The sequence below is a fragment of the Photinus pyralis genome, unplaced genomic scaffold (genome assembly GCF_008802855.1).
Source record: "Photinus pyralis isolate 1611_PpyrPB1 unplaced genomic scaffold, Ppyr1.3 Ppyr1.4_LG8, whole genome shotgun sequence".
Taxonomy (NCBI): Eukaryota; Metazoa; Arthropoda; class Insecta; order Coleoptera; family Lampyridae; genus Photinus; species Photinus pyralis.
The window spans coordinates 31,451,511-31,479,102 of NW_022170819.1; the positions used below are offsets into that span (position 1 = coordinate 31,451,511).

At 37.8% G+C, this 27,592-nt stretch overlaps 1 protein-coding gene across 2 annotated transcripts in view; it reads left to right on the top strand.

Annotated features, from left to right (window-relative positions):
- The window catches only part of LOC116177970 (mediator of RNA polymerase II transcription subunit 13), a 73,405-nt gene that overhangs the window by 36,221 nt on the left and 9,592 nt on the right, over nt 1-27,592 (top strand). Inside the window, exons 3-16 of one of the 2 annotated variants that reach the window (XM_031497171.1) lie at nt 5,398-5,566; nt 5,614-5,762; nt 6,022-6,565; nt 7,464-7,604; nt 9,098-9,538; nt 9,588-9,774; nt 17,356-17,622; nt 17,675-17,951; nt 18,000-18,794; nt 22,496-23,065; nt 23,132-23,520; nt 23,573-23,774; nt 23,822-24,063; nt 24,111-24,302. In XM_031497171.1, coding sequence (XP_031353031.1) covers nt 5,398-5,566; nt 5,614-5,762; nt 6,022-6,565; nt 7,464-7,604; nt 9,098-9,538; nt 9,588-9,774; nt 17,356-17,622; nt 17,675-17,951; nt 18,000-18,794; nt 22,496-23,065; nt 23,132-23,520; nt 23,573-23,774; nt 23,822-24,063; nt 24,111-24,302 — 4,565 coding nt within the window. The remainder of the gene's footprint in view (nt 1-5,397; nt 5,567-5,613; nt 5,763-6,021; nt 6,566-7,463; nt 7,605-9,097; nt 9,539-9,587; nt 9,775-17,355; nt 17,623-17,674; nt 17,952-17,999; nt 18,795-22,495; nt 23,066-23,131; nt 23,521-23,572; nt 23,775-23,821; nt 24,064-24,110; nt 24,303-27,592) is intronic. The other variant, XM_031497172.1, reaches the window with a different exon arrangement.

Below are 27,592 nucleotides of genomic sequence, written 5' to 3' on the forward strand. Positions count from 1 at the left end.
GGAAAGTTTTATATGAAAAAAGAAAGATAATAAAATTTTGTATAAAAAAGATGGTACGCACTTTTTTTGTATTTTCGTTATTTACGTCGATATTCCACATTGAATATAGAGCATAATCTTTTTCAGATGCAGGTGCATTACTTTTAGCGCTCGCGTGCTTTAAACATATGTTTAAACAATTGACTGACATTGTTAAGGCCTGTTGGCCACCTAAGAGAAGGAAATAATACATAATATATTTATTTTTATACTATATAGCCGAATACAAACGATACCTACATAAAGAAACTAAGAAAAATAAATATTGCCAAAATCCGAAGTCGTTTGAACTACTTGTAATGGATATGGGGCATTTACAAAAAAAATATAAATCAAACTTGACTTCATTTCATAAAAAAAATACTAAAAATAATAAACTAAACTAAACAATTCCATTAACAATTCGCGAAATAGTACATAGCACTGTTCCAGTATCCACACCTGAACTTTTTTCGTGAAAGCGGTATAGGTAGATATCTTTTTCATTTCGCGCGGTAGAATGGAATAAAGCCTTGGAGCAATGTACTGAGCACATCGTTTACCGATTGTTTTTTCAGACCTTGGAAAAAGTATATTATGGTCTTCCTGGCGTGTATAATGAGAGTGCCGAGGAGTGTGCATGTTGGGCAGTAATTTTGGATGTTTTTCTGAACTGGAGGATTCTGTTACAGTAAAGTTGGCGTAAATTCATTACATTTGATTCCTTATACAGGGTGGTGCCTAGCGCAACGCAGCACAGGGATGTCAATGGTCATTTCTTTATAGTCAATTACTAGCTCCCCTAATTATTTTAGAGCAAAAGTCTAAAGAAGTGTTTTTAGAGAAAAAAATACTGCATCTGTTCATACGATTACCTACTTATAATTTTCCGTTTTTCAAAACCGTAGAAATTAACAAAATAAAAAGGTTCATTTTTCAATAAAACAGATATGCCTTGGAATTACCTAAAAAAACAGCGATCACGTTTCATTATTTGCCTTTGACGTTTATTAAATTTATAACGGGCGATCAAGAATGAGTGACTGTCGAGTCGCCTTTGAAAGTTCAAGTTAAGTAGGATTTCCCATGTAAACAAAAATTCCAAAAGTGACTAGACGGTCACTCATTTTTGATCGCTATGTACTTGTTTATAAATTAGTTAATCATAAAATTGTTCATCATGTATTTAACTGACGAGAAATGTTAAAGTTAAAGTTGTTTTATGCTGGAAATAATGCTCGCCAAGTAACGTGTGTATTTAGTGGTAAGTAAAAATCGTTGGACGTCAAACAACGATAACTAGATGCGATGTGTTTGTAGTTTGTTAAAAGATTCCCAAGCATCACTGATTTATAAAAATGTAATTTTTTATTTTGTCGATTTCTACGATTTTGAAAAACGGAAAATTCGACGTAAATATCGAAAATACAAAAAAAGTGCATACCATCTTTTTTATACAAAATTTTATTATCTTTCTTTTTTATATGAAACTTTACTTGCTAGAATGCACGATTACCGAGATATCAACGAAAAAGTGATTTGGAGTACCTTTTTTCCAAGATGAGCTCTAGGAGTTTCGGCCCCGACTTTTAGTATGTTCGAATACAAGCCCTAATGTACCACTATACCAATTTTCAGCTTTCTTTCAATTACTTCCGCTATTCGTGGAAATTTGATCTAATTTGACTGTACTATTTAGCTATTATGGGCAAACTGTTCGCTATTTTGTAGTACCTATATCGATCAAGGTTTTATTTTGAGCGCGATGGCTATTAGGGGTCAAAGGTTAAGGACAGCTCCTCGAAATTTAAATCCAGAGCTTTGTGTGTTAAATAGGTAAACAAGTGGTGAAGACGGCGCACTCGCGCGATTGGCTAGTGCTTATTTTTTATTTGTGACCTTCGAATTTACCCATACTTCCACTTGTTTTGACGGACACGGGTTTAATAGGACATGATATCAAAACTTCGTAAAAATTGCTCCATAAATAAGGAAGTTAGTTCGACAGAAGCGCACATGCGCAAAGTATCGTAGTTCGAATTTCGTTTGCATATAAACAACAAACTTGAGATTTATTTGGTTGTGAAGAAACTGACACTTATTCCAGTCTTTTCTCTTTACGCTCACGCTACGCGATGAAACCTACTTAAAAAGAACTCTACTTTCTACGAGGTCCGAGCGGTGAGATCTCAACCCCACATACGGACGGACGGAATTCATTTTTCATATTATCTCATGAGCATTTTAGAAAAACCACGTCTTTCCCCTATTTTTCGTAATCAATATTGTGTAACTATTTTTTTTCATGTTGTCATTGTGTCGACTGGCGTGACTAGCAGTTGACATCAAACCATACGAACTTACCACGGCCCTACGTTTGTGCTAGAAAGAGACAACCATACCCAACTACTACCAAGACAGTTACTGAACGCCCATTATTAAGACTTTTTTGTAAAAACATGGATCGTTTTTGTAGCGGGCAAGTTGATATACTATCGGAAGTCGAAGCTAGGGTTTCCAGGGGGTTCTAGAAGGTTCCAAAAAACACCACGATGCGTACGAGAAACGCTGCGAGAGCATCTAACTGCCGACATGTTTGAAATAATCACAATCAAACTTTATTGTACTCTCTAATTCTGAACTAAATCGACGGGTTTTATTTCCATTTAAAGGACTAAAGTGTCAATGCAATGAGGGACGAAAAGCGACACAATGATTATTCATTATACCGTTTTCAACGTACCTATCTTTATGAATTTGAGAGGCAGCGTCTTCTGCTAAGTTTTAAACTCGGTTTTAACCGAAATAACTTTTGTTTTGACATCACCAATGGACCCTCTTCTGACAATCCGTTCTTGAGGAATAAGGGAATATACCCGATCACGATTAGAGGTCGAGGAGGAGGGCTATGGTTGGTAGAAATTAATTCCTTTCGTTGAGACCTTTCATTAGAGTACCATGTAGGATAAAACTAGTTCCACTGCCCCCCCTCCCCCTCCACCCCGTACTTTGATAAGAGGACGGAAAGAAGGACAGTAGTTGCTAGTAAACGGTTCCTTTCGTTTGAGACCTCGATTTAGAATACAATGAGAGATAAAATTAATTTTTAATCCCCTCCCTCCTCAGGCCCCGTCGCTCACTGATCTCGAAAAAGAGTCGCACGGGAAAGTTATAGTTTGTACAAACCAATTTATTTCGATGAGACCTTTCATTAGAATACCATGAAGGGTAGAACATGTGCCCCCCCCCCCCCCATTTTCTAAAGTTTTACTTGGCACCACTAAAGACATGCATATGCAAAATCTGAGACCAATTGGTTGTCGTATGTAAAAGTTATGCACGTTTACTTTCGAAAACAGAATCTCAGGAAATAATTCGTGGGGGGACCCCCAGACAGCGAAATTTGATGACCGTCTAGCACACCTTCAAGGTATTGGCTACCTACTGCAAAAAATTCCAGGACTCTAGGACCATTCCCCTAGAAGCAGTTCAAAACGGTAGAAGTGGGTCCGGACAGACGGACGGACAAAATGCAAACAATAGCACATTCTTAAAAAATGCGCTAAAAATATAGATTGTGATACATCAATGTAATCAGCAATATGAATGCCAATAATTGACTTTAAGATATACAGGGTGTTGCATTTAAAAAATACCATCATTGGGTCAAATCTCAAAAACGGTGGTCCAAAAAATTTTTTTTACTACGCCACTGGATTTTACGTATAAATATCTAATTTTTAACGACACCTTCGACATTACACAACACACTAGTCGCTTGGTGTACACAATATACTGTTTCCCCCTCGGGTTTCCTTTACTACATATTTCTTTCCTCTGCTTTTCAGGAAGCAATTGTATTAACAGTTACCTTTGCAATTTAAATCACTCACAAAGAAAATTTTAAGATGGCAGCAACCTGCCCATAAAATCAAGATTTGAGTATCAATGCCATTTTGCCCCTTTGTGGGTACAAGTGTAAATTGTGCAGATAAACCGCAGTTCGATATATACCTTTACTAGAAGAATCTTGGGCCAAAATTAGATATTTGTAAAATCCAGTGGCGTAATCAGCAAACATTTTTGGACCACCGTTTTTGAGATTTGACCCAATGTTGAAATTTTTAAATGCAACACCCTATATATCTTAACGTCAATTAGTTGCATTCGTTTTGCTGATTACATTGATGTATCACAACCTATATTTTTTTATATGTTTATATGTATATTATTATCATATTTTTCAAGATTTTGAAATACATGTTTCTACTGGCAGCCATTTTTATTGATTAGTATCGGCTGTCATGAATACAATAAAAAAACAAAATCTACATGAATCCACGACCTACTATTTAAAAACCCTAAAAAATAAGGTTTTAATTTTTGGTTCATGGCTAAAATTAAAAAAATTAAAGAAAGGTTCTGACACATCAATGTAATCAGGTAAAAGAATACAAAAAATTGACGTTAAGGTATACAGGTCGTTGCATTAAAAAAAAACAACTTTGGGCAAATCTCAGAAACGGTGGCCCAAACATTTATTTTTACTACGCCACTGAATTCTAGGTAAAAATATCTAGACCTTTTTTCTATCTTACACGGGTATTTTTTTATTTTGCCCACTCTGTATTGAAACTTATTACAAAAAGAAACGCGGTCTTCCTCCTGGTTGGAGTGCTGAGATCGCAAACCGTCCTAGGGGCGGACATACGGACATCACCCAAGAAAAACTCTCTAAAAAATCTTAGTGAAGATCCTTGTCTTGGTGCAAGTAAGAACCTTGTTAAATTTGTGCACTAACTTCAATAAACTTTCCAATCTGGTTTTTACTTGAACCAAGTTGTATTCCATGTTTCGAGACCCTAACATCTTCTTTTTGAGAAATGTTGTTTGCACAGTGAAAAGATTCCTTTCATACTCTGTTGAGTTGGTTTAAAAAGATTAAAGTTTTAAAGCCGTCGTACTCGCGCGAATGGTTAAAGCGCATTTTTCATTAGTAACCTTCAGAACGTTTTGATGTGGGGTCTAATTAAATATCAGTTTTAGGCGCATGCAAATATTCGGTTTTACCTTTGGAATTGATTGTTAGTATCGAAATTAACGTTTCTGTTACATAACACGGGAAACACAAAAAATGTGGAAACATAATTCGCATTCGAAGTTGGCATGAGTGTCTGTAAGTTGGACATTTTTCTAAAAGCCTTAAAGTGCAAGTAAAATTGATTGATCGTGTGCCAACTTCAATGGATTTCGAGTTTTGTGTGTTTCTAAATTAAATTTAAAATTATTATTTGCCCCTCTTTTTCTAACACGATAAATGATCAGTCCCCCTTTTTTGTTGTTTACATTTTTGAAATTTCACTCACTTATCCATTACAGATAGCGAACAAGGATCATGGGAAAGTGGACTATCTTACGAATGCCGTTCTCTCCTCTTTAAAGCGCTGCACAATTTGATCGAAAGATGTCTATTATCGAGGGACTTTATACGGCTAGGCAAGTGGTTTGTGCAGCCCTACGAAGGATTGAAAAAAGACGTGGAATCGAGGTATGCGTTTCAGGAAATTGTTAATAATTGAAGAACTCAATTTACAGTTCGACACACCTCTCGTTTTCGTTCGCTTTTTTCGTCCATGGAGAGAGTACCGTGTGCGCAAGCGTCGACGTAAGGCAACACCCGCCCGTCCGGAAATTGAGTCGATGGCACCTGCAACAAGCTCAGGCTTCTTCTTCTGGTTTACAAGGTTTTTATAGCAGTAATATCCATTCGCAATGTTTTTTACAAAATTTTGTTTGTGTTGGCACTACTGAATGTAGTTGCCACTTATATTTTTGATGTGGTAGGTATCTTTTATGTTTTTCTGACAATGCGTGGAATTTTCGTAAAACCCCAAAGTGACAGATTTCTTTAACCTAACCTATTCAGTACTGCCAACAAGACCAACCCTTGTGAAGAAAACATTGTGAATTTGTATAGCATGTTATTTGAATGTAAATTTGCAGTGATTTTGGCACCGTTTGGCCTCGCCGGTACATTGACCGGACACACGCACAAAACGGGCGATTCTACATTGCGTCTACTGGAGGATTGGTGCCAGTTTTACCCATTAGATAAAGTTAGCATGTCGAGTAGCGAAAACAGCATTGTGGAAGTAATCGTCGGCGGTGTTAAAATGAGGTACCCCTCTTGCTATGTGCTCGTCACCGACATGGACGAGCCTTCCAACGGCACCACTTTGAATGGCAACACCATCGTTAAGAACGATTCTAGCACGCCAATCACGCTACAAACACCACCGCCGTCTCCGGTTCCGATCAACAGCCTGGTACCACAACCTGGTCCGTTTCCGGTTTCGATTGAACATCCTGCTTCGATGCACAAAAATGCTACCGCCGCCACCATTTTACCAGAACGCGTCTGGCAGGAATGCGTTCTTGGCGGTCCTACCAATGCTCAACATCAAGATCGACACATTCCGCCACACGACGCCTCCGGGCAATGGGATTTTATTGATCCGACGCGACGTGCTAACTGTACCTGTTCTAAGTAAGTATGCAAGGCGGCCGCCTTCATTCGATCACATTCTTGTTTGTGGTAGGAGTTAATTGGTAGGCGTGAAAGTCTACATGTGAGTTAACGTGCTTGCAAAAGTTTGCCCCCCCCCCCCCCCCATTAAAAAAATGTAAATTTGAAAGTAAGTTTCAAACTTCCGGAATTTAGTATCAGTATGCTTCAAGTACCTATGATCAACATGGACCAAGGTACTAACAGTTTACTTCATTGCTTTACTTATTCCTATGTTCTATAAACAGACATCCATTACGAAAAATAATTCATGTATATAGTTTAGAAGATTGGAATGAGGATGTGAAATTTAAACAATTGCATCTTGTGGAAAAAGCATTTATATAAAGCGAAATTCAACCCAAAGGTTGTTCTACTACTAAATCCTGGTGAAATGCAGCATTCCTTTTTTTATGAATAAGAACAACGTATACAGGGTGTAACTGTTAAGAACAAATTGGGTGGGAGAGAGGACAAGAAACATTTTTTAAAAATAAATCTAGAATGTCTCGTTTTATATTGAACCATTGTATGTTTAAACAAAAATCACTGGATCTCATAATTCTAGTGCTAGTCTGCCCATTTTAAAAATGATTCTTCTTTCTATAGGTGATAGTCATAACCTCTGCACTAGGCAAGGGGCATCCAAACTTTTGCAAGTCCAATTACCTTTCGTATAGGGATTCACGCCTACTAAATGTGCTATCTTTTGGACGATGTGCTTACGTTTTCTTGCTTTTTATGTGCGTCATTAGTGTGTTTTTGCAATGGCGAAACGATTGTGTTCTAAAATCAAAATAACAACACAAACAATAATGTAAGTAGCGGTAGGACTGTGAGGCTTGTCGAATGGCCTTTGACAGTAAACGCACAATTACAGGTGTAGGAAGTACATTGGAAGCATGGCGAAATGTAAATGGGGCAACGGAAAAGGTAGTGCTCCCCGACCGGGCAAAGGGGTAGCGGGTAGAGTCCCGTTCCACAGGCGTTCGCCTGTACTTTCCGAATATACGGCTGACAGGTTGGTCACTCGCTTACTGGGTGACGGGTTACCACAAGTGAAGTTATACCGTACGATTTCTGTCGTTCCGTATGATTTCACTTTCAAAATGTGGTACTGCGCCAGTTATAGAGACGCTTACTACTTACTCAACTTGAAACACACTTTGCGCGAAATGTAAGAGGAATTAAAGTGTGTTTGAAGGTCCTAATCTCATGAACTCATAATTCATTTGCTTCTACCCGTTTAGGTGACGGATAACCCCAGTAAGCATGTTAAAGCCACAATGAAAGAAATAACTTGATGAGGACAGATCCCGTTTTTAATACTTAACAAATCATCATGCAATAGACTGAGGTGGTCTTTATTTTAGCGACTCAATCGGTGTGTTCATAAATACTGCTTTCAATCAAAAATTGATGCGTATACAGTGTGTCCACATCCCAAACTAAGATATTGAAAAATTCAGCAAAATCAATTAATATATAGAGGGTGTTTTTTTTGCGAAATTGTACATAATAATATCCATTATTCCTAACAAAATCCGAAAGTTTGTACCTATTTTTTTAAATTTTTGAAATTTTCTAAAAATCTAAACTTAATATCTTCTTTGTTTATCTTTCGATGATTTAAGTTTTTTGTAAATTTTTGGGGTCTTATTGCAAAAGGCTGGTTTTGAACTATCTTTTTAATTTGGTGCATTCAGACTTATAATTGATTAACCCGTTTAAAAAATTTTCCTTTAAAATGATTAATAAATAATTATAATAATAATAAATAAAATTTAAATGATTTCTTATTTTTAATGACAATTCATTGACGATTTAAAAAAAAATTTTTAAGAAATTTTTTGCAAAATTGTATTCTGGAAATTTCCTTTTAAATGATTAATAAATAATTATAATAATAATAAATAAAATTTAAATGATTTCTTATTTTTAATGACAATTTATTGACGATTTAAAAAAAAATTTTTAAGTAATTTTTTGCAAAATTGTATTCTGGAAATAGTTTTTTTTAAAATTTCAAGTGTCTTTGAAACAGCATGAGTAATAATAATTTTTTTGCGTTGCTCGCAGTTCGATTTTCACAGCTGAAAACCATATTATGAATTTTGGAAATTCTCGAAAAAAATGATTTCCAGCAAAATCTCAAATATTAATGAACAAAAACAAAATTCACAATACCTCCCATTTATATCTGCGGCGCTGCTAATTAAAATTCAAAAGTTGCTAAAATGAAGCCTATCTTAAGTTCATTGCAGCTCTAAATAGGAATTGGTTTTTGTGCACGCCACCACCTGCTGTATATTATTAAGTCGTGGTAAATCCAAGGAGGTGCAGGATACAACATTTTTGAAATTTGTTACTAACTTATTTTCAGATGAACGTCATGCTTTTAACCGGTGAACATGCGTACATTGCTTTCAGGTTATGTAATGCACGTTAACATTAACCGCAATTGATATTTCCCGCTGACATTGTATTAAAAACACTTAATTTCTTAATTTGCAGATGTCCTGGTTCGTATACTCCTCAAGGTGGTCCGCCATCGTACCCTCGAACTCAGGAATCTATGGCAATACCGTCAGTAGGCAGTCCAGCGTCAGTTGCGCCATCTCCGTTAGCCAATCCTCACTCGCAGCCCGCCTCGGTGCCGCCGGGTGATCAAATAATGCCGACTTTATCACCGAATCCACCCACGATACTACCGTCGCCTGTCGAAAAAACCCAAACGCCCGATCAACCTCCGCCGAGCGCCGGATCTGTCGACACTAGTCCACCAAATATTAGCACCGAACAAAAATTAGAGACGGGTATCTCGTCTAGCGTCGCACAGGTCAGCGTCCCGACTCTTAAGAGGCCTGTTCTCACATCGAAGGAGTACGAAGTTGCGTTGGGCGAAGAAGAACATTCCTTAGATCTGCTCTACGACTACTCTTCATTGGACGCATGGTAATTCTGCGATACAAAGTTTTTGCATTCCTAGCACCAAAATTTCTAGGTTAAATCATCCGGTAAAACGGTTTAAACCCGATGCAAAAGAAAACTACAGAAATAACAGGATAGCGAAGGGAGATCTTTACTCGTCATCTGCACAAAATGGTGTCTTAGGGATAAATAATGATCTTAACCACACTGGAGGGAAATCTCAGCCCCCTTTCATTAAACAAGAAATCAAACAAGAACCGGTAAGTATCAGTGGAAAATGGAGATTAAAAAATCGTTTTTATCGACCCGAAAAACATGAGTGACTGACTGTTTCTATAACTGATAATATTGTTGTACGCCCTTTCGAGAGTCAAACCTTTAGGGCCATCCTATTGTATTGTATTGTGTATATGAGGGTAAGGCAATGTAGCCTTTAAGCACCCCTAATCCTTAAGAGGATTTTTGTGCTGCTCTTGCTCATTTTAGAGTAGTTTTTAAGAGTCTTCTGTACCCACTGCATCCAATGTAAATTTCCATAAGAGCGCCCGCCATAAAAACTATTTGTTTTTCCAAAAACAAGGTTTTTTAAGAACTATTTTATACATTTAGGGCCGGTTTATCAATCTACTACAAAATGTTCGGACTATTTTTTTTTTTAAAGTTTATAGCAACTTAATACCGATTGTTTAAAGATTAGATGTTTCGCACCGATTATTGCACTAATCTGTTTTATTTTTTTACTCTCGATCAAGACGATTTATGGAAAAAGTAAACCGACAGTTTTTTAGATAAGTTACTTCTAAACATGACCCCAAAAAATGAAATCATAATTTTTGTAAATAAAGTCTGTATCTTGGCGGGCGTTAAATCAACAATTTGAGTGTAACAAGTGGCGCCACTGCACAGTGTCGGTGGGAACTAACTAAGGACCAAGACAGGAGTTGACAAAGCAAGAATATCATCTTATCTCTTGCAGCTATAATCATCTATATACTATAATGTAAAAAAGTTGCGCTTAGGTAAAGAAGACTCTTAAATAAGCTAATTACTGCTCTGAGCTTTAGTTTAGGCCAGTAAATGACCGTTTTGGCGTGTAATTTTTCGCGCTTCAACGGATTTACTTGAAAATTTGGATTTAGGCTTCAAAGGTGAACTTGAGCCCAGGGTTGTTTTTACTTGGGGGGGGGGGTGAATGCCACCCCTTCTCGGGGGAAAAAAGTCCGGAAATTGATCAATTGAGTAATTCTAAGCAACTTTTGTTCTATAGAGTTTTTTCACTAAGTCAAATCGAGTACTTCAACGTGAAATAACAAAAAAATGAAGCACTTTTTGTGGAAAATTGATGAATACTTTTTTAAAGTGTTTGAAAAAACCTTTCTTTTTGTTTTTAAGAAAAGTTCCTAACATCAAAACTAATTGAGTTACGCTCAAAATAAAGTTGGTCCTTTTTTTTGTAAAAAAAATCAAGGAAATCACCCCCTAATTAGCACCCCAATTGTAATTAAGGGTTACTGCTTTACAGTTTATTTATGTATTGTTTATATGATCTGTAAGTTTGACCGGAGCAAAGTGCTTATTTTTGAAAAAATGTAGTTGTGAAGTAAAAAAAAATTTTGAAATTTTGAAAAATTGCCTTTTTTTCAAAATAACTTCAAAAATATTAGTGATACGAAAAATTTACAAGAATAAAAAATGTAACTTTTGCTTTTGTGAACATTTTGCTTTTTTTTGTTTTTCTGTAAAACAAAAATTGGTTAAGATTTGGCTCTTCAAAGTTTGCATACACTCGTCATTAGTGACTCATTCGAGCCCTTTCAACTACAACCCTTTCAAAAATAAGGCTTTAAAAAAAATTAATTTGAATAATCTTATAGCTTTTTAAAAAACCTACAAAATGGTTTTTTAAAGCACTTTGTAGCTTAAAAATTAACCGATTTATGAGTAAAAAACCAATCACATATTTATTTAATGCATCAAAACGCGTGTATAGTCAGTAAAATGAGTAAGTTCGCATATCGGATTAGCGCTTATATTCACAGCGCGCATGAGGTTATACATCTTTCCTTATTTAAAACATGACATTTGAGGTAGACGGCAAGTGCGTATCTAGTTTTACGAACCGCGGGCGGTGAACTAAGAATTACACTGGACGTTACAGACGTTTAAAATGGAGGTTGTTGCAGCAAAAAGAGAAAGCAATAGTTAAGGTATGTTGGTCTCGGAATGGGAAACACCCACTTAAAAGCGTCAAGCCAGTGACACTCAACGTGTTTTAAGTGGGTGTTTCCCATTCCGAGACCAACATACCTTAACTATTGCTTTCTCTTTTTGCTGCAACAACCTCCATTTTAAACGTCTGTAACGTCCAGTGTAATTCTTAGTTCACCGCCCGTGGTTCGTAAAACTAGATACGCACTTGCCCTCTACCTCAAATGTCATGTTTTAAATAAGGAAAGATGTATAACCTCATGCGCGCTGTGAATATAAGCGCTAATCCGATATGCGAACTTACTCATTTTACTGACTATAGTTACTGGAGCATTGTAAGATACAAATAAATAATGTGCTATTAAGGCACAGACATACTTTCATTTCTTCGCAAGTGTTGGTTTTTATAAGGGTAGAAATTATGTGGTAAAAAATAAAAATAGCAAAGAAATCTAAATTTAATGTTACTGTATAATTAAATAATCCCAAATTGCTTGAATTTACAATTATATGATTAATAGGGGTAGTTTCCACCCCTAAAAAATAAACAGCAACCAACGGCACAAGTCCAATTTTGAAGTGGAGCGTAAGAATAACCTAAATCCAAATTTCCATGCAAATCAGTGGAGTCAAGGTATTCTATGACATTGTTTTAATTATATGTAACTATTTTAGAGGTAAGATTTAGGGGTTAAACTGTGATAAAATGTTATGTTGTTTAAAGTTAATTGATATTTATTCACTCCTTTAAAAGATGATTTGAATCAATTACCCACTTTAATTTACTATTATACGATTTTTTTCTAATAGGGGTAGTTTTTCCCCCTAAAAAATAAAAAGCAACCCCGAGCTCAAGTTCAACTTTGAAGTGGAGGGTAAGTAGAACCTAAATCCAAATTTTCATGCGATGGTCGAGACGCGGAAAATTACATAGTATCGCCGTATTCCACGTTCATTTACTGACCTATGTCTTGTGTGGTTTGAGCTTGTCCCCACCCAGGTGATTTAGCCTTTGCCCGGCAACAGCTTCACATTCACGTGGAATCCGTTCAGCCTTCATTTCAGTCTGTATGTGGCCTGTGAACGGCCCTGTAATGGACTGTAGGTCCTTCCGGTTGACGGCTAAAGCTTTCTTTGCTTTTTCTAACGTGACCTGGATGAATAATTTAGCCTGTCGTTGTCCTAGTACCCTCTGTCAGGGATGGATCCTATTAGGACTTCTTTTATGTGACTTTTGTGCAGTCCACCTAGCAGTGCCTCCATAGCGGCTGGGGGACAGGTGTTCGTGGCTCTTGGCATACTTAAACAGGCTAGCCCTTTGTGCATGCTGCAGCTGTTTTTGTGCAGTTCTTTGCCCAACTTTTGGGTCTGATGATAGTTTCATACGATCATTAGGTTATTTTAGCCATTAAGCTCCAGTTCCTGCCTAGTAGCCTTCTACAAGCCTAGGATGCCAGTGTTTTTATCACCTTATCCATATGGGAGTTCCATATTAACCTCCAAGTTCACTCCCAGGTGTTTGACCTCTTTACTAAGATCGATGGTGGTGCCTCCCATAGGAGGTGTCCTTATGTTGGGTTTCCTCCTTCTGCTAAAAGGCACCACCACCGTTTTGAGCGGATTAATGCTTAGCTTGCAAGTGTTGGTTTTTACCTCTACAATATTCAGAGCCTTTTGCAGCTGTTCAGATGCAGCTCCTCTCGTACACATCAAGTAGGAGTCTTTGTAGATCATTTGAGGTTACTTCCAGTTCCTGTGTCTACCTTATCAACTTCAGATCTAATGTTATACTGCTTATAGGAACACCAGTCTGTCAGTTGTGGCACGTGGATTGTAATTGATTGTATGCGTGATGTCTTTATCCTGAACCTTACATAGTTATGGTCCGAGAGTGAGGTCTCGTCTAATACATGCCAATTAGTTATGTTTGCCTCAATTAATGGAGTTGAAAGAGTAATATCCAACACCTACTGTTGTTGGCATCGTGGCCCATGACTAGGTCTATGTTCTTACACTTGCAGTATTCCACCAGAGCCTTTAATGCTCATGTGGGTATCGCCCCCCCCCCCCCCCCCCAAATAGACATATGGCTTTAGTATGAGCGCAATGGTCACATTGGTTGTGGTGAACTTCTTGCACAGAGTCAGAGGTCGCTTTGGGAGAGCCTGCGCCATCAATGGCTTGTTCCTTTTCTCCTTTTTGACTCTCTTCTGGTTGCCCTTTCCGCCGCTCCCTTGGAAGTGGCGCTGCTAGCGCCTACAGCTTTACAGAGTTGGAATAGAAAGGGTGAGACAAAAGGCATTGGGAGAGGTCATGCAAAGGTACTCTGGAATACGCATGAAAGCTCGTGGGTGAATTTTCTAGTGCCCTGAAAATCACCAGAATGTGGTTATTAATCCAGGCTAAATAGCTCTAAAATAATTTATTTTCAAAAAAATTAGTTACCGAGCAAAACCGGGTTTTTCAGGCAGGTGAAATGAATAGAAATTAAAAGTTATAGAGATTAAAAAAATGAGCAACTTTTGTATCTGCACTATGTATTTTCACATAACCTCCAATTTTCTTAGAAAAACCGGAAAAACTGTTTTTTTCGTTTTTTATTCTTATTTTTGCGAAAAAACGTCGTAGGGGTTTGAAATTTGGAGGAAACATAGCTTGTTTTATGATAAAAAAGAAGATAATTTTTTGGGCCTGTAAAGTTGAACCGTTTACAAGATCTCACAATTTCTGAAAAAAAAACACCTCTTTTTCAAGGGGATGAAAAATCGATTTTTTTTTCATCGTACAGAGGTGCGCGGGGTAGCAAAATTTTCGTAACGGCTTAAATTTTAATAATCAAAAATAAAAAATATTATTCCAATAGACAAATTTTAAGAAAAGCGTCAAAGACGGGGGGAACAGTTTTAAGATATACCGTTTTTGACAGTAGGTAAATAGCTTTTTTTGCAACTAAATTAACGTATTGGATCGGCGCTAATAAAAAGTTTTTGAAATCTGTCTTCTCTCTCCTCTTTAATGTTGCTAAAATATTTTCTTTTGTTTCCTAGTGCCCAACTGCCTTAATTAAACATCTTTATTATAAAAGCAATTGGAAGTAAAATCGAATTCTTTTTGCTTCCTGAACAATTTGTTTTTGTTCACTAACTCTTCTTCCTGCCTGATGTACATCTGATGGGATTAAGCTGGGCCTGTTGATCGTTAATTTATAGGAATTGTGAATAAAATCCTCATAAAGTTTATTCCAGGTTTTACATCTCAAATCATTTGCTTTAGCCGGTAAAACTCACGTTCTTATTGTAGATTTTGCAAGTTAAACAGGCCCAACGCAATTGAATCAGCATAAAACAGGCAGGAAGAAGAGTCAGTGAACAAAAAGAAATTGTTTAGGAAGCAAAAAGAATTCGATTTTACTTCGAATTGCTTTTATTGCGGTAAAAATGCAGAAAAAAGAAATAATAAAGATGTTTTAACTAAAACAGTTGAGCATAAGATAACAAAAGAGAATATTTAAGCAAACATTAAAGAGAAGCAAGAAGACCGATTTTGAAAAAATCTTTTTGTACTCATTGAATGGAAAGATAATGTTTCCAAGCATCCTCGATGCACGGGAAAACGACTTTCCCGCATCGCGGTGTTTTTTAGTTTCCGCTGGAGAGAAGGGGTTATGCGCGTTCTTCGGTTGGTAGTACTTATTGAAGTCAACGAACGTCATGGCATGGTTAACTGTCATCTGCTGTAAAATCAATTAAACCGTTGGTTGAGGGTATTTACTGCGATTAATCGGAAACAGACGTACACTAAGTTTTACGTAAATGTATAAACAAGAACTTATAACGCAATCAAATTATTTTTCAGAATTGGAACTCAAGAAAAAGTAAAATTTATTGTTAAAACGTCTTAAAATGTGACCAGTGATATTCTGCAACTATTCGCATATGCAGTTTAAGAAAGCACATATTAACACACACAAAGCTTCCAAGGATTTTAAATGTAACGAGTGTATTTATGCAACTCAAGATAAATCAAATTTGAGAACACATTTGTTCACACATGTCTTCTGGGAATATTAAATACGATCAGTACACTTACGCGACCAGTAAGAGCACTCTTTTCAAAGCATATTTGTTAACATTGAAGACTTCCAAGGATATTCAGTGCAAACGATGCAATGCCGTGACCAGTAGTAGCACTCATTGCAAAGGCAAAATATGTATTAACCAAAGATGTGGAAGTTTTAAATGTGAGCAGTGCAATTAAAAGTGGGTAGTTACAAAATTATGTTACCAACCAAACATATGATTGTGTTACCAACTCATGATTTAAAAAAAACTAATTTACAAAACTTTATTAATTTTGACTTTTTTCTACGCAATTCGTTACAAAAAATATTGTACCTAACTCTTTCGGAAAGAATTTTCCCGCATTCGCACTAAACAAAGTGCTCATCCGGGGAAAATCAACTTACCGAACTTGTTAGGTAAACAACTATTATTAACATCCAACACGTTGATTTATCATGTCAAAAACCGTGTATATCTTAAAACTCTTTTTCCAGTTTTTGGCAATTTTCTCGAATTTTTGCTATAAGAATAATATTTTTTTATTTTTGTTTATTAAAATATAAGCCTTCCCGAAAATTTTGCTACCCCGCGAACCTCTGTACGATGAAAAAAAAATAGATTTTTCATCCCCTTGAAATAGAGGCGGTTTTTTTCAGAAATCGTGAGATCTCGGAAACGGTTCAACTTTACAGGCCCAAAAAATTATCTTCTTTTTTATCATAAAACAAGCTATGTTTCCTCCAAATTTCAAACCCCTACCGACATTTTTTTGCAAAAATAGGAATAAAAAACAGTTTCTCTAGGAAAATTGGAGGTTATGTGAAAATGTGCAGATACATAATAAGTTGCTCATTTTTTAATCTCTATAACTTTTACATTGAACATTTTCATCTAAAATTAATAGTTTTGCCACAATTTGCAAAACACCACTTTCCACCCCTTTCAAGTCCCGAGATTTCACCCGCGGAAAAATTCAGCTGTTTTAATTATTTTTTCCCAATTTCTATTCATTTCACCTGCCTGAAAAACCCGGTTTCGCCCGGTAACTAATTTTTTTTTTGTAAAAAAATATATGGTCTGGACTATATGACTTTCCAGCGATTTTCTTGTTCAGTGTTCTTTCCAGATCTTTAATGGTGATTTCTAGAAGAGTTTAGAAAACCCTGGTGGGATTCTAAGAGAGGCCTTCCAAACTTTTAGATTGCTCTGGAAACTACTTACAAGACTGGAAAGCGTTGAAAATGACTTTCCAAAAAAAGTGCATCCCAGAGACGATCCAGAAAGCACCTGAAGGATTTCCAGAGTAACTGAAATGCTTTCTAGATTCGCTTAAGTGCTTGCCCGAGCCATATATCATTTTCTAAGTCATTTTCATAGCTAGGAAATCTTGGAAAGCACTTGGCTATGCGCTTATTTTCAGTACATGTAGTTTGTAACCTTTTCTAGAGTTAGGGGAAGAGTTTAGAAATTCATGTAAAGGGGAGATAAATGTGATTTGGGATTTAGCGTACAAAATTACATTAACAAACAGTATATCATTTTGTTTTCTTCTGTTAATGTGTATCTGCGAAGATGGATGAGGAAAATGTACCAGTTCTTCATGCGGTTCTTCCTCACGGAGTGAAGAGGCCAGGTGATCCGTACGAATTCGAAGAGGAGGGCGGCGGGGCAGCTTGCAATATGGATGGTTTCAAACCACGACCGGTCGGTGCAAAAGAGGAGGCGAAAGATGCGAAGAAAGCTTCTGGGAACTTATTTACTAGCGAAGGTCTTCAACCGTCTTACAAAGATCTCGATCAAATCTTTGATAACTCGGATGACACCAGTGGTGATGAAGCCGTAAGTATATTTTGCATTCGCATGCGGTTTTCATTGACGAATGAAATTTAAGTTGCAAGTGCAAACACCTCCCGGTTCCAATAAATCGTCGGGCATACACGAGGATACCAAACGGTTATCCGGGCATAGTACGTGTTCAAATATGGGCATTCTTAGACCGGAAGAACTCTGTAAAATGTTCCCGACACCTCCTAGTCTAGAACACAATCCTATCGCATCGCCGTGCGGCCAGATTGATCTTCCTCCACCTGATCTGACAGATTTAGGGATAGTAAGAGTTAAGCAGGAGGTGTACCCCAACATGGGTAGTCCAATGGATGAAAGTATAGGTACGATTGTTGATCTATAATTCGGTATTGCCTAATTATTCTTTACAGAAGATTGGAGCTACGTTTTTAGACCGCCTAGCGCTTGCAAGTTGGTGGGATCGAGTAAATATGCCCCTCTAACGAATCTTCCGAGTCAAAACGTCCCTGCGATAGTGATTCCTTCTCATTGTGTATATAAACCATCGTGGATGCAGCACATGGAGAAGTCGATCACCCAAATGAGCAGCACAAGTGTTTCTCAACCAGTTACCTCGCGACCAAATTCAGTATCTAGTAACGTGCATCAAAACATTAACCCATATCCTTCCAGTCCTTTACACGCCGGCTTTAGGCCTCCTCCACCCCCTTACGAACTGCCAAGTCCTGCTACCTCTACCACCAGCTCCTACATAAACAAAAACATAAACTCTGTCGATCCCGAAACAGCCCCCTCGATACAAAGGACACCTGAGGCGAGTTCGTTGGTTGTTAATATCCTTCTCGGTGACACCGCATTAAATATATTTAGAGACCACAATTTCGACAGTTGTACTTTGTGTGTGTGCAATGCGGGACCTAAGGTCGTCGGCAATATACGCGGTGCCGACGCCGGCGTTTATTTATTAAATTCGACTAGTGACCGGACTCAGTGCTCTATGGTGCAACAGCCGAGCAGCCCATTTCCGAGTCTCGTCGGCATCGGGCAGCCGCCACCGTACGGTGGCATTTTATCTCCACATCAACCTCATATCCCCACTTTAGACGAAGATCTAATTCGGTGTAGTTGCGGATTTTCGGCTGTCGTCAACAGGCGGCTGTCACATCGTAGCGGGCTATTTTATGAAGATGAAATGGAAATCACAGGTGAGAACGTACTGAATTACGCAAGCTCAGCTTGTCTGTTGGTAATTCTAGTTAATAATAAATCTCATACGTAACCATAATTTACGAAAGGTACCTTTGGCTAACTATCAGCATTTTGCTGACAACGCGTAAAAGAAGTTAAAAGGTTAAATTCTCAACAAATAATGATACTGAGACCACAGTAATTCGACTGGTGTTAAGTTGGCAATAATTGTTTAGCAAGAAATATGTAAACCATAACATAATTTAGAAAAAGAGAAATTGTCATTTTGTAAAATTCGATAAACCACTTACCCGTTTCGGGCCTGGCTTTAAATTGCTCATATCTTTTTGAGCGGATTTTAAACAACATCAAGGCGCCCGTAGGGGTAGATTACCTTTTATTTTTGTTGTCTTAAATTGCGTCTCTCAATCTCATAAATAGGAGTGGTGCATTTATGTGCTAGCAGATTTTGATATGTGGAATGCGCACGTCACTCGGTGCCTCAGATTATAAAAAAATTATATGGAACATTAAAAGAACCTTTCAGATGAAAAACACTAAGCGCTTTAAAAATGCCGCGCTCGAGTTACATAGTTTCACTTCGAAAGTTCGACTAAGAATCCTATATTACGCGATCTAGAATGCCGCGCTCAACTCTCAGATTAGTTTCGAACGTTTAGCGAAGAATCCCTCTCTCCCACCTAATTTTTACTTATGTACTCGCGGAGTTAAAAACCAGGAATGGACTCAACGAGAATCAAGCTCCAGCTATATTTTTTTAACACATGTAGAGAAAGTGCGCCCTTCATGCTCCCTAAGGATGGTTTTTAGAACTGGCAACACTGTGGCGTTTTGACTCTTATCTGGTTTTGCACTCACCTCTTATCTTACGCTTCATTTATCAGGGTTTCAAAAAAACCCTTTTTTTTAAACACCCCAACCCACTGAGTCCAAGTGGGTTTTTTCGGATAAAAGTGGGTAATGGTACTTTTTCGATTGGAATTAAACAATTCGACAATATGACAAAAAAGGCGCCGCAATATTGTGGTTGTGTTGTGGTGGTTCACTTTTACATTTTACTATGAGTAAGAATAAGAATACAAGTTTTGAATTATTAACACTATACGAACTCAAATGGAAGTATCTATGTTTTATTTTTGTATTTTTAAAATTAAAAGTGATTCGTGTATAATTTGAAATATGCTTTTGCCATATCAATTTATTTCAAACCAGCCTAAGTCAAAAAACTTGTTAATTATTTCAAAATGAAAAAACCCACTAATGAAAAACCCAGTGCGTTTTTTCAAGTGGTTCCAACCTGAAAAAACCCACTGAGGCGAACCCTGTCATTTATACTCTGTCCCCTCCGACGTCTGCTGTAAGAAAAATCCTAATGTTGACTTAATTTCTCAACTTTAGGTTCGGTGGCCTTGATAAACTTCCAAAAATTCTAAAGAATTTATTACACAACTTTTGAATAACATCTAAAATAAATCTTGAACACAAGTAGAAAAAAATCTGGGTCGCACAATGGATTTGAATAAACACACAATTAATTTGACAATGACAACAATTTATTCCGAAACACAATGAAAGAAATTAAAACAAAATCCCTTAAAAAAAAAAGCTTACAAAGCTTGTTTGGACATACTACCCTGCACCAGGCGGTCAACAAATAAAATAAGAAATCTTAAAATTATTTAGTTTTTTTTCTATTAATTCAATAAACGCCAAAATATTAAGAGGCGCATTCCGAAGGCAATTGGGAGGGGCGGGATAAGGGAGGGGGGTTACGTAAAACCCAATTATAGATACCACCCGGTCTCAAGTTTGTATAGAACCGTTGACACGTTGCTCGGCTTCACCTCGCACATTCAGACACGAAAGAAAAGACGTCGCTCGGCTTCGGCGGCACAGCCGCCTCACCTAACGCCTTTGCTCGATTCGCCGTCGATTTTAGAACGCGACCGATCACTATAGGAGACCAACGTAAAAAACCGCTTCGTTCTAACCCTCGTGACTTCCGAATAAACGTCAAAACGACGAAAAAGTATTGTTTAACAGTCCGGGGGGTGGGGGGGGGGGGTTAATTGAGGGGTGTGAGGGTGCGAAAAGAACGTCTGAGGAAAGACTTGGGCTACTTCCTAAAAACTTACCCTCGCCGATGCCACTCGCCGCCGTAAATATTTTTTACAGGCGATTATTTTATATCTCGAAACCGATCCGATTTTCGTTCGAAAATTCCCTGTCCCACCCTCTCTCGTTGAAGGGGGTCGTACGGTACACCGTAAGTTGCGAATTTTTTTCCGGAGGTCCGGATAGCCGCGCGTCGGCAAAGTAGCGCCGTCGGAATTCGAGGCTTGTGTGAAAATTTGGCGAGATTCTCCATAACCGAAGGAAAGCTATCGACGAAAACCTCGAATTTTGCTTTGTATCTTCTTGTAATTATACTAAATAATGGTGGTACAAGGTTTGCAATATAAGGCGCACTATTTTACACAGAAGCTCTTAACTTTGCTTTATAATACAGAATTAGATGAGATACAAAACTGGGTTGAATAAGGTGAATAAATTTTGTGTGGCTGTTCGGACGTTAGAAAGTTAACTTTTAATAAGAAGAGAACCTTAACAAAAGGCCTTGCTGTATTTTTCAACTCAACAAACCTTTTTTGTCACACAACTTTGGTTAATTTGCGTTTTTAACACAACAAATAGGGCTGACTGCCCGTAATTTAGCGTCAACAGATGTACACGCTTTTCAACCGTCGCGAAACCAGCAGCCTCGTTTATTCATCTCCAGTACTTAAGGAAACGCCACTTCCACCGTCAAATAAACTCCTTCATTATGAATATTCAAATAAATCGCCAATCACAACAGTGCCTACTTCTTCAACATTTGAATTCTTTAAAACACTTGCATCTCTTCTTATCGGCGATAAAACACGTGCGTTATTTAATTTTCGCCTGTTAAAACTCCTTACTGTAAAAACGACCAGATGTGTTTTACTCCTAACACCTCATCTAAATGGAATAAATTACAAAATTTTTAAAAGGAAAAACAATACTGAGATACAAATTCAAATAAAACGAACCAACTCTGCTTATTTCGTAAATAATCCATCGGATTTCCTTAATCAATTGAAATATTCACATATACAGGCTCGTTTTTTGTAAGAAATTTAATTGTAATTTATATTTTATACAGTTTTTTGTATCTATTTCGGTTTACTTTACGTTTGGAAATAATTGCGTGTGACATACCAATAAACTATCATGCTTTGATATAGCCGCGTGTTGCCGCTCACGTAGGACACTGCGTTAGGCAAGGTCCACAATGCGACACACGCAGCGCACGCCTTATGTTCCGTTGAAATTACTAAAAAAAATATGTCTCTCAGACACTGTGTGTGGCGCTACATATGAGTCATAACACGCATGTGCACATTACTTTCAACAGAATGCAAAGCGTGTGTGATTGTGGCTTGTGTGGCATGCGCCGCGTGTGTCTCAATATGGGCACAGGTTTATGGTGGTTTGCACCTTTTGCAGGGGCATCTCTAAAAGGCATTATGCGGGTCACTCTGTAATTGGGCGAAAACCTGTTGAGGGCCGAGGACAAGAGACAATAAATAAATAAATAAATATTTTTGTGCTGTGTTAAGATGATGCTAGTCGCATTGTATCTATATTTGTCTGATTGCAAACACATTTCTTAAAGGTATTGCAGAAGATCCGAGTGACCGTAAAAAAGCTTCTTTAGTATCATTCCTTCTACAAACGAGCACGACAAAATTGGAGCCTAGCATAGACAGGGAGCAACTCGACATAATACCGCACGGTATATTAGAATTAATGAGAGAACAGTGCGTTATGACGCAAAGCACTGCCAACTCGCTCTACCGCTCGTCGCGGTTTCATCATTCTTCGCAATTAATGCAAACGTACTCGTCGACGGTTAACGTACTCGAATTTGCGGACGGTAACGAGGTTACATGCCTCGCGCTCGAGCAAAGTAAGCATTCGATAGAGACGCTGTCGATGTGCAAAATGGAGGATCTGCAAAATCAAAGGCACGGCAAGTTGGGACATCACATTTGCGTTCATCGGTGGCCGTTCTTAAGGGCGTGCGGGCCGCAATGCAATCAGGACATTGTGAGGGTGATGAAGGCGCTGCAACCTCTACTACAGGAGGCGATTCAGAAGAAGTGTCAAACGCGACTGTGGGAAGCGCCGTCTGCCGTCAAGGGACCACTTACTTGGAGACAGTTCCATCGGTTAGCCGGACGAGGTAAATACCCGAAAATGTTGCTGGATTATTTATGGTGCGAATGTCAAATTGCATTTTTTGTTGTAGGTACCGACGACCGTTGTGAGCCTCAACCCGTACCATCGTTAATCTTTGGACACGAAAAAGATTGGATGTCTTTATCACCTTACGCTGTACACCATTGGGAGAGATTACTGCTCGAGCCGTATTCTTACGCGAGAGACGTCGCGTATATTGTAGTCGCTCCCGATAATGACATTGTGCTGCCACGAGTTAGGTCTTTCTTCAAAGATCTGTCGACGGCTTACGAGATGTGTCGATTGGGTAGGCACAGCCCTATCACTAAAGTACTCAGGGATGGTATACTTAGAGTGGGGAAGGCTGCGAAAGCGAAATTGGGCAATGAACCGGTTGAAGATTGGTTCAACTTGTTGGGCGAAAGCGAGACGACGGACATGCTCAAACTATACGCTCAAGTAATTAACTGATAATGTTGATTTACCGTTTAATAGCAATATTAACTTTTAGGTATGCAAACATCACTTAGCACCCCACCTCCAGCAAGTTCCAATGGATAGAACGTTACTAGATCCACCAGAAACATGTACTGATCGTCCTGCACCTAGTCCTATGCCTCCACCGAGCACTCCGGACAACAGTACAAGCAATCAAGGTGGTAGCACACCTAGCGGCGGCGATAAAGCGCCATCTACACCTAAAAGCGATCAAGGTTTCTATTAATGTACATTAGCAGGATTGTCATTGTTTGCTTTACAGATTCGTCTTCTGACAATAGCAGTAAGGACATCTCCGCATCGATGATGTGTAACACGGCAGAACCGGCACATGATGAAGATGAACGGCAAGCCCCGTCTGTGATAATATACATGGTAGAACCGTTCTCGTTCGGATGTGACCAAACGGATTTGCAGAGGCTCGCGTGCCTCGCGCTGCTCAGGTGTTTTCAATCTGTCCTTTTGTCCGTTCCCGAAACGATACGTAGCAATATTAGTGTCCAAGTACGTGTACTTTTCCTAACGGCTCGTACTACATCATCAATTTTCAGATCATATCTCAGGAGAGCATTATGGAATTGAGTAAGTCGCGAGATCGGTCACGTCAGAGTGATCACATGCGAGCGCTCGCTTTAAGTGTGTTCTCGCAGTGTCGCCGGTTATTAATACACACGTGCAATGTGAAATCGCTGACAGGTTTCGGGCCCGCCGCCAGTGCTGATCTCTTTCTGAAAAATAAAGAAGTAAGTTTGCTGTCTTATAGTACAATCGCAATGTTGCATTTGTAGTCCCACATGAACGCTATCTCCATCTCCTAATTTTTTCTAAATAACTAATATAATTGTGCTCGGAATTTTGCCCAGTTATTTAAAAATTTATCTCTGACCGTTTCCCAAATATGGTTAAATGGAGAAAAAGTAGCGCTATTCTGGACACCATTAGATTGCATGAAATCGAAAATGCTGATGTATGTAGTTACTTTTATCTAGGACGCCCAATGTAAGACAAAAATTTTCACTTTTCTGCAAGTTCAATTGTTTTTTTGGACTAAATTTTTAAATAAGCTACCTTGTGTCTTTTGTTTATCGTGATACAATATTACATTCTGAGTACCGGGTGACCCAATAGGACTGTTCCTCGGCCATATCTCAGGAACCGTAGCGTCGTATGGCTTAGGGGTAAAAAAATTATTGGGTAAATCGGTTATGAAGAATCGCTGGAAAATATTTTCAAGTTCTAAAAATGGCCACCAGAGGGCGTCACTGCCTTCTTAAATTTTAAAATTGCATTTTCTTTAAATTTCGCATAATAAACTAAACATTCTTTTTTCACATTTTTAAAGAGAACCAGTTTATCTATCATTTTTGTAAAAACAAAAACTCAGTTATTTCAAAAACAAAGATGGCGTGGGGCGTAGCGTTCAATTGTTTTTGCAATAACCTGCTGTAACTTCTTAAAGGTTTGATCGATTTTAACAAATTTGGTATCGTTGGAAAGAGCATTCCTTGGGCAACAAGAATCAACCAATATAGTTAATTTAGTTGAATCCTTTTCCGCCAGGGGGCTAGTTTTGACAGTATGATCCAAAATCCTAAACAAATCAAATGGAATGATACGACTGACGGCGATGGTGCGGATAACGCAAATAGAAGATGGGGGCAGCGATGGTCGCAGTTTGAAAATACTCAAAATATATCGCCATTTTTTCATAAAGAAAAAGTCATATCATTCCATTTGATTTTTTTAGGATTTTGGATCATAGTGTCAAAACTAGCCCCCTGGCGGAGAAGGATTCAACTAAATTAACTACATTCTGGTTGATTCTTATTGCCCAAGGAATGCTCTTTTCAACCATACCAAATTTGTTAAAATCGATCAAACCGTTAAGAAGTTAAAGCAGGTTATTGCTAAAACAATTGAACGCCCCCCCCCCCTCCACACCATCTTTGTTTTTGAAATAGCTGAGTTTTTGTTTTTTATGAAAATGATAGATAAATAGGTTCTCTTTAAAAATGTGAAAAAATTTTGTTTAGTTTATTATGCGAAATTTAAAGAAAATGCAATTTTAAAATTTAAGATGACAGTTACGCCCTCTGTTGGTCATTTTTAGAACTTGAAAATATTTTCCAGCGATTTTTCATGACCGATTTACACAATAATTTTTTTACCCCCAAGTCGTATGATGAACGGTTTTCGAGATATGGCCGAGGAACAATCATATTGGGTCACCCGGTACAATGACACCGCACTTTCTTTTCAGATGGTAAATCGAGAGTGCTTATTGCTAGCTTAAAATGGTTAATGTGTGGGCAAGTAACCTATGAAAAATACATTTTGTACTTTTTTGCAACCATAACACATTAATTTGAGATATAGACATGAAAATTAGAATTTGAAATGATCTTATGTTTTCGTCATCTGTGATGTGGTCTCTCTCTCTCTTTCTCTCTCTTTTACTTTTATTTTTATTTTGGGGTTTTTTTGTTTAACGTTTTGAATATAGAAATCACATTTCAATTTGGTCAATAACGGGCGAGGTTTATCAGTTTATTTTGAATCAACTTTTACTGATACTTTTGGTAAATGTTGACTTTACCTAGACAGAGTCAACTCTCCTCCGGATTTACCAATCTCTTGTTTTACATTTTTTAGCGCAGTTTCCAACGAAGTTGGGTGCGCTACTGCAGCCATTTTCTCTGTCCGTCCGCCTGTCCGAGGCCTTAACTACTCCTACAGTTTTCAAGATATTAAGTTCATTCTTTTTGCATTCGGTAGCGTATAGCTCTAGCACCTGAGCCAAGGAAAATCTTTAAACTTCGCAATGTCGACTTCCTTATTTGTTAATGTATTTTGTTGAACTTTTAACCACAGATACTTCTGGTGAAGGCAAATATATCGCATATAGTAAAAATCAGTTGTGCGCATGCGCAGACTGCGCAATGGCAGCTTTCTTATTTATGGAGGTATTTCTTTGAAATTTTACCCAAAGATGCTTTTAGTGTAAGCAAACGTATCGCATATTGTAAACATCAGATTGATGCGCAGGATGCGCAATATCAACTGTTATTTATCGAGATATCTTTTTGTTAATCACAGATGCTTCTTCTTCTAAAGGCTGATAAATAACTGATATTGCAAAAATTAGATGTGCGCATGCGCAGTGCCAACTTCTTTATTTATTTATTTATCATTTTCTTTGACATTTTAACCATAGATGCTTGTAGTAAAGAAAAACATATCACATCGATATCAAATTCACGCATGCGCAGACTGCAAAATGCCAACTTTTTTACTTAATGAATATCTCTTTCTAATACCTATAGCATAAATTAAATGTGTTTATGGAGATATTTCTTTGAAATTTTAACCATATATGTCTCTAGTAAAGAAAATCACAGCGCACATAGCTCTATGGCCTTTTGGAAAGTACTGATCATTCATGGAAAATGCGCTGAAGTTACTCGCCTTAGGGCGAAAACCTTTTTACTTGTTTTAATTTTTTATGGTTCCAAGTTACATTTGAAAAAATGGATTGAAACCAAAAATTATGATTTTTCAAACTTCTAAAGGTAAGTTCATAGCTCTCCGTTCATACGTTTCCGTTTGTCCGTTAGCCAATCAGAAGACAGCAAATTTTTAAATCGTACGTCGTCCGTTTACGACGGAAAAGTTGGTTGAAGTTGAACATTTACGTTTCCGTTGGTCCGTTTTTAACAAGAGTGAGGTTATGTTTGGTACGTTAACAGCGTTCGCCTATTCGTTTTTCACGGTAATAATCAGATAGCAACGTATTCTTACTTTCGTACCATTTTTACATACTGAAAATCACGGAGGGTACAGTACAAAATAAAATTTAGGTTATGGTTATACGTTGCAAATGTACAATGTCGACAGATTGCTATGAACCTTAACAAAATTTTCTATCCGTTTGACGGATCAACGCAACGGATGAACGGAGAACTATGAACCCACCTTGATGCTTCTGTAATGGTGTGTATAGACAAAAGGGTGCAAAATGTACATGTGCATATCG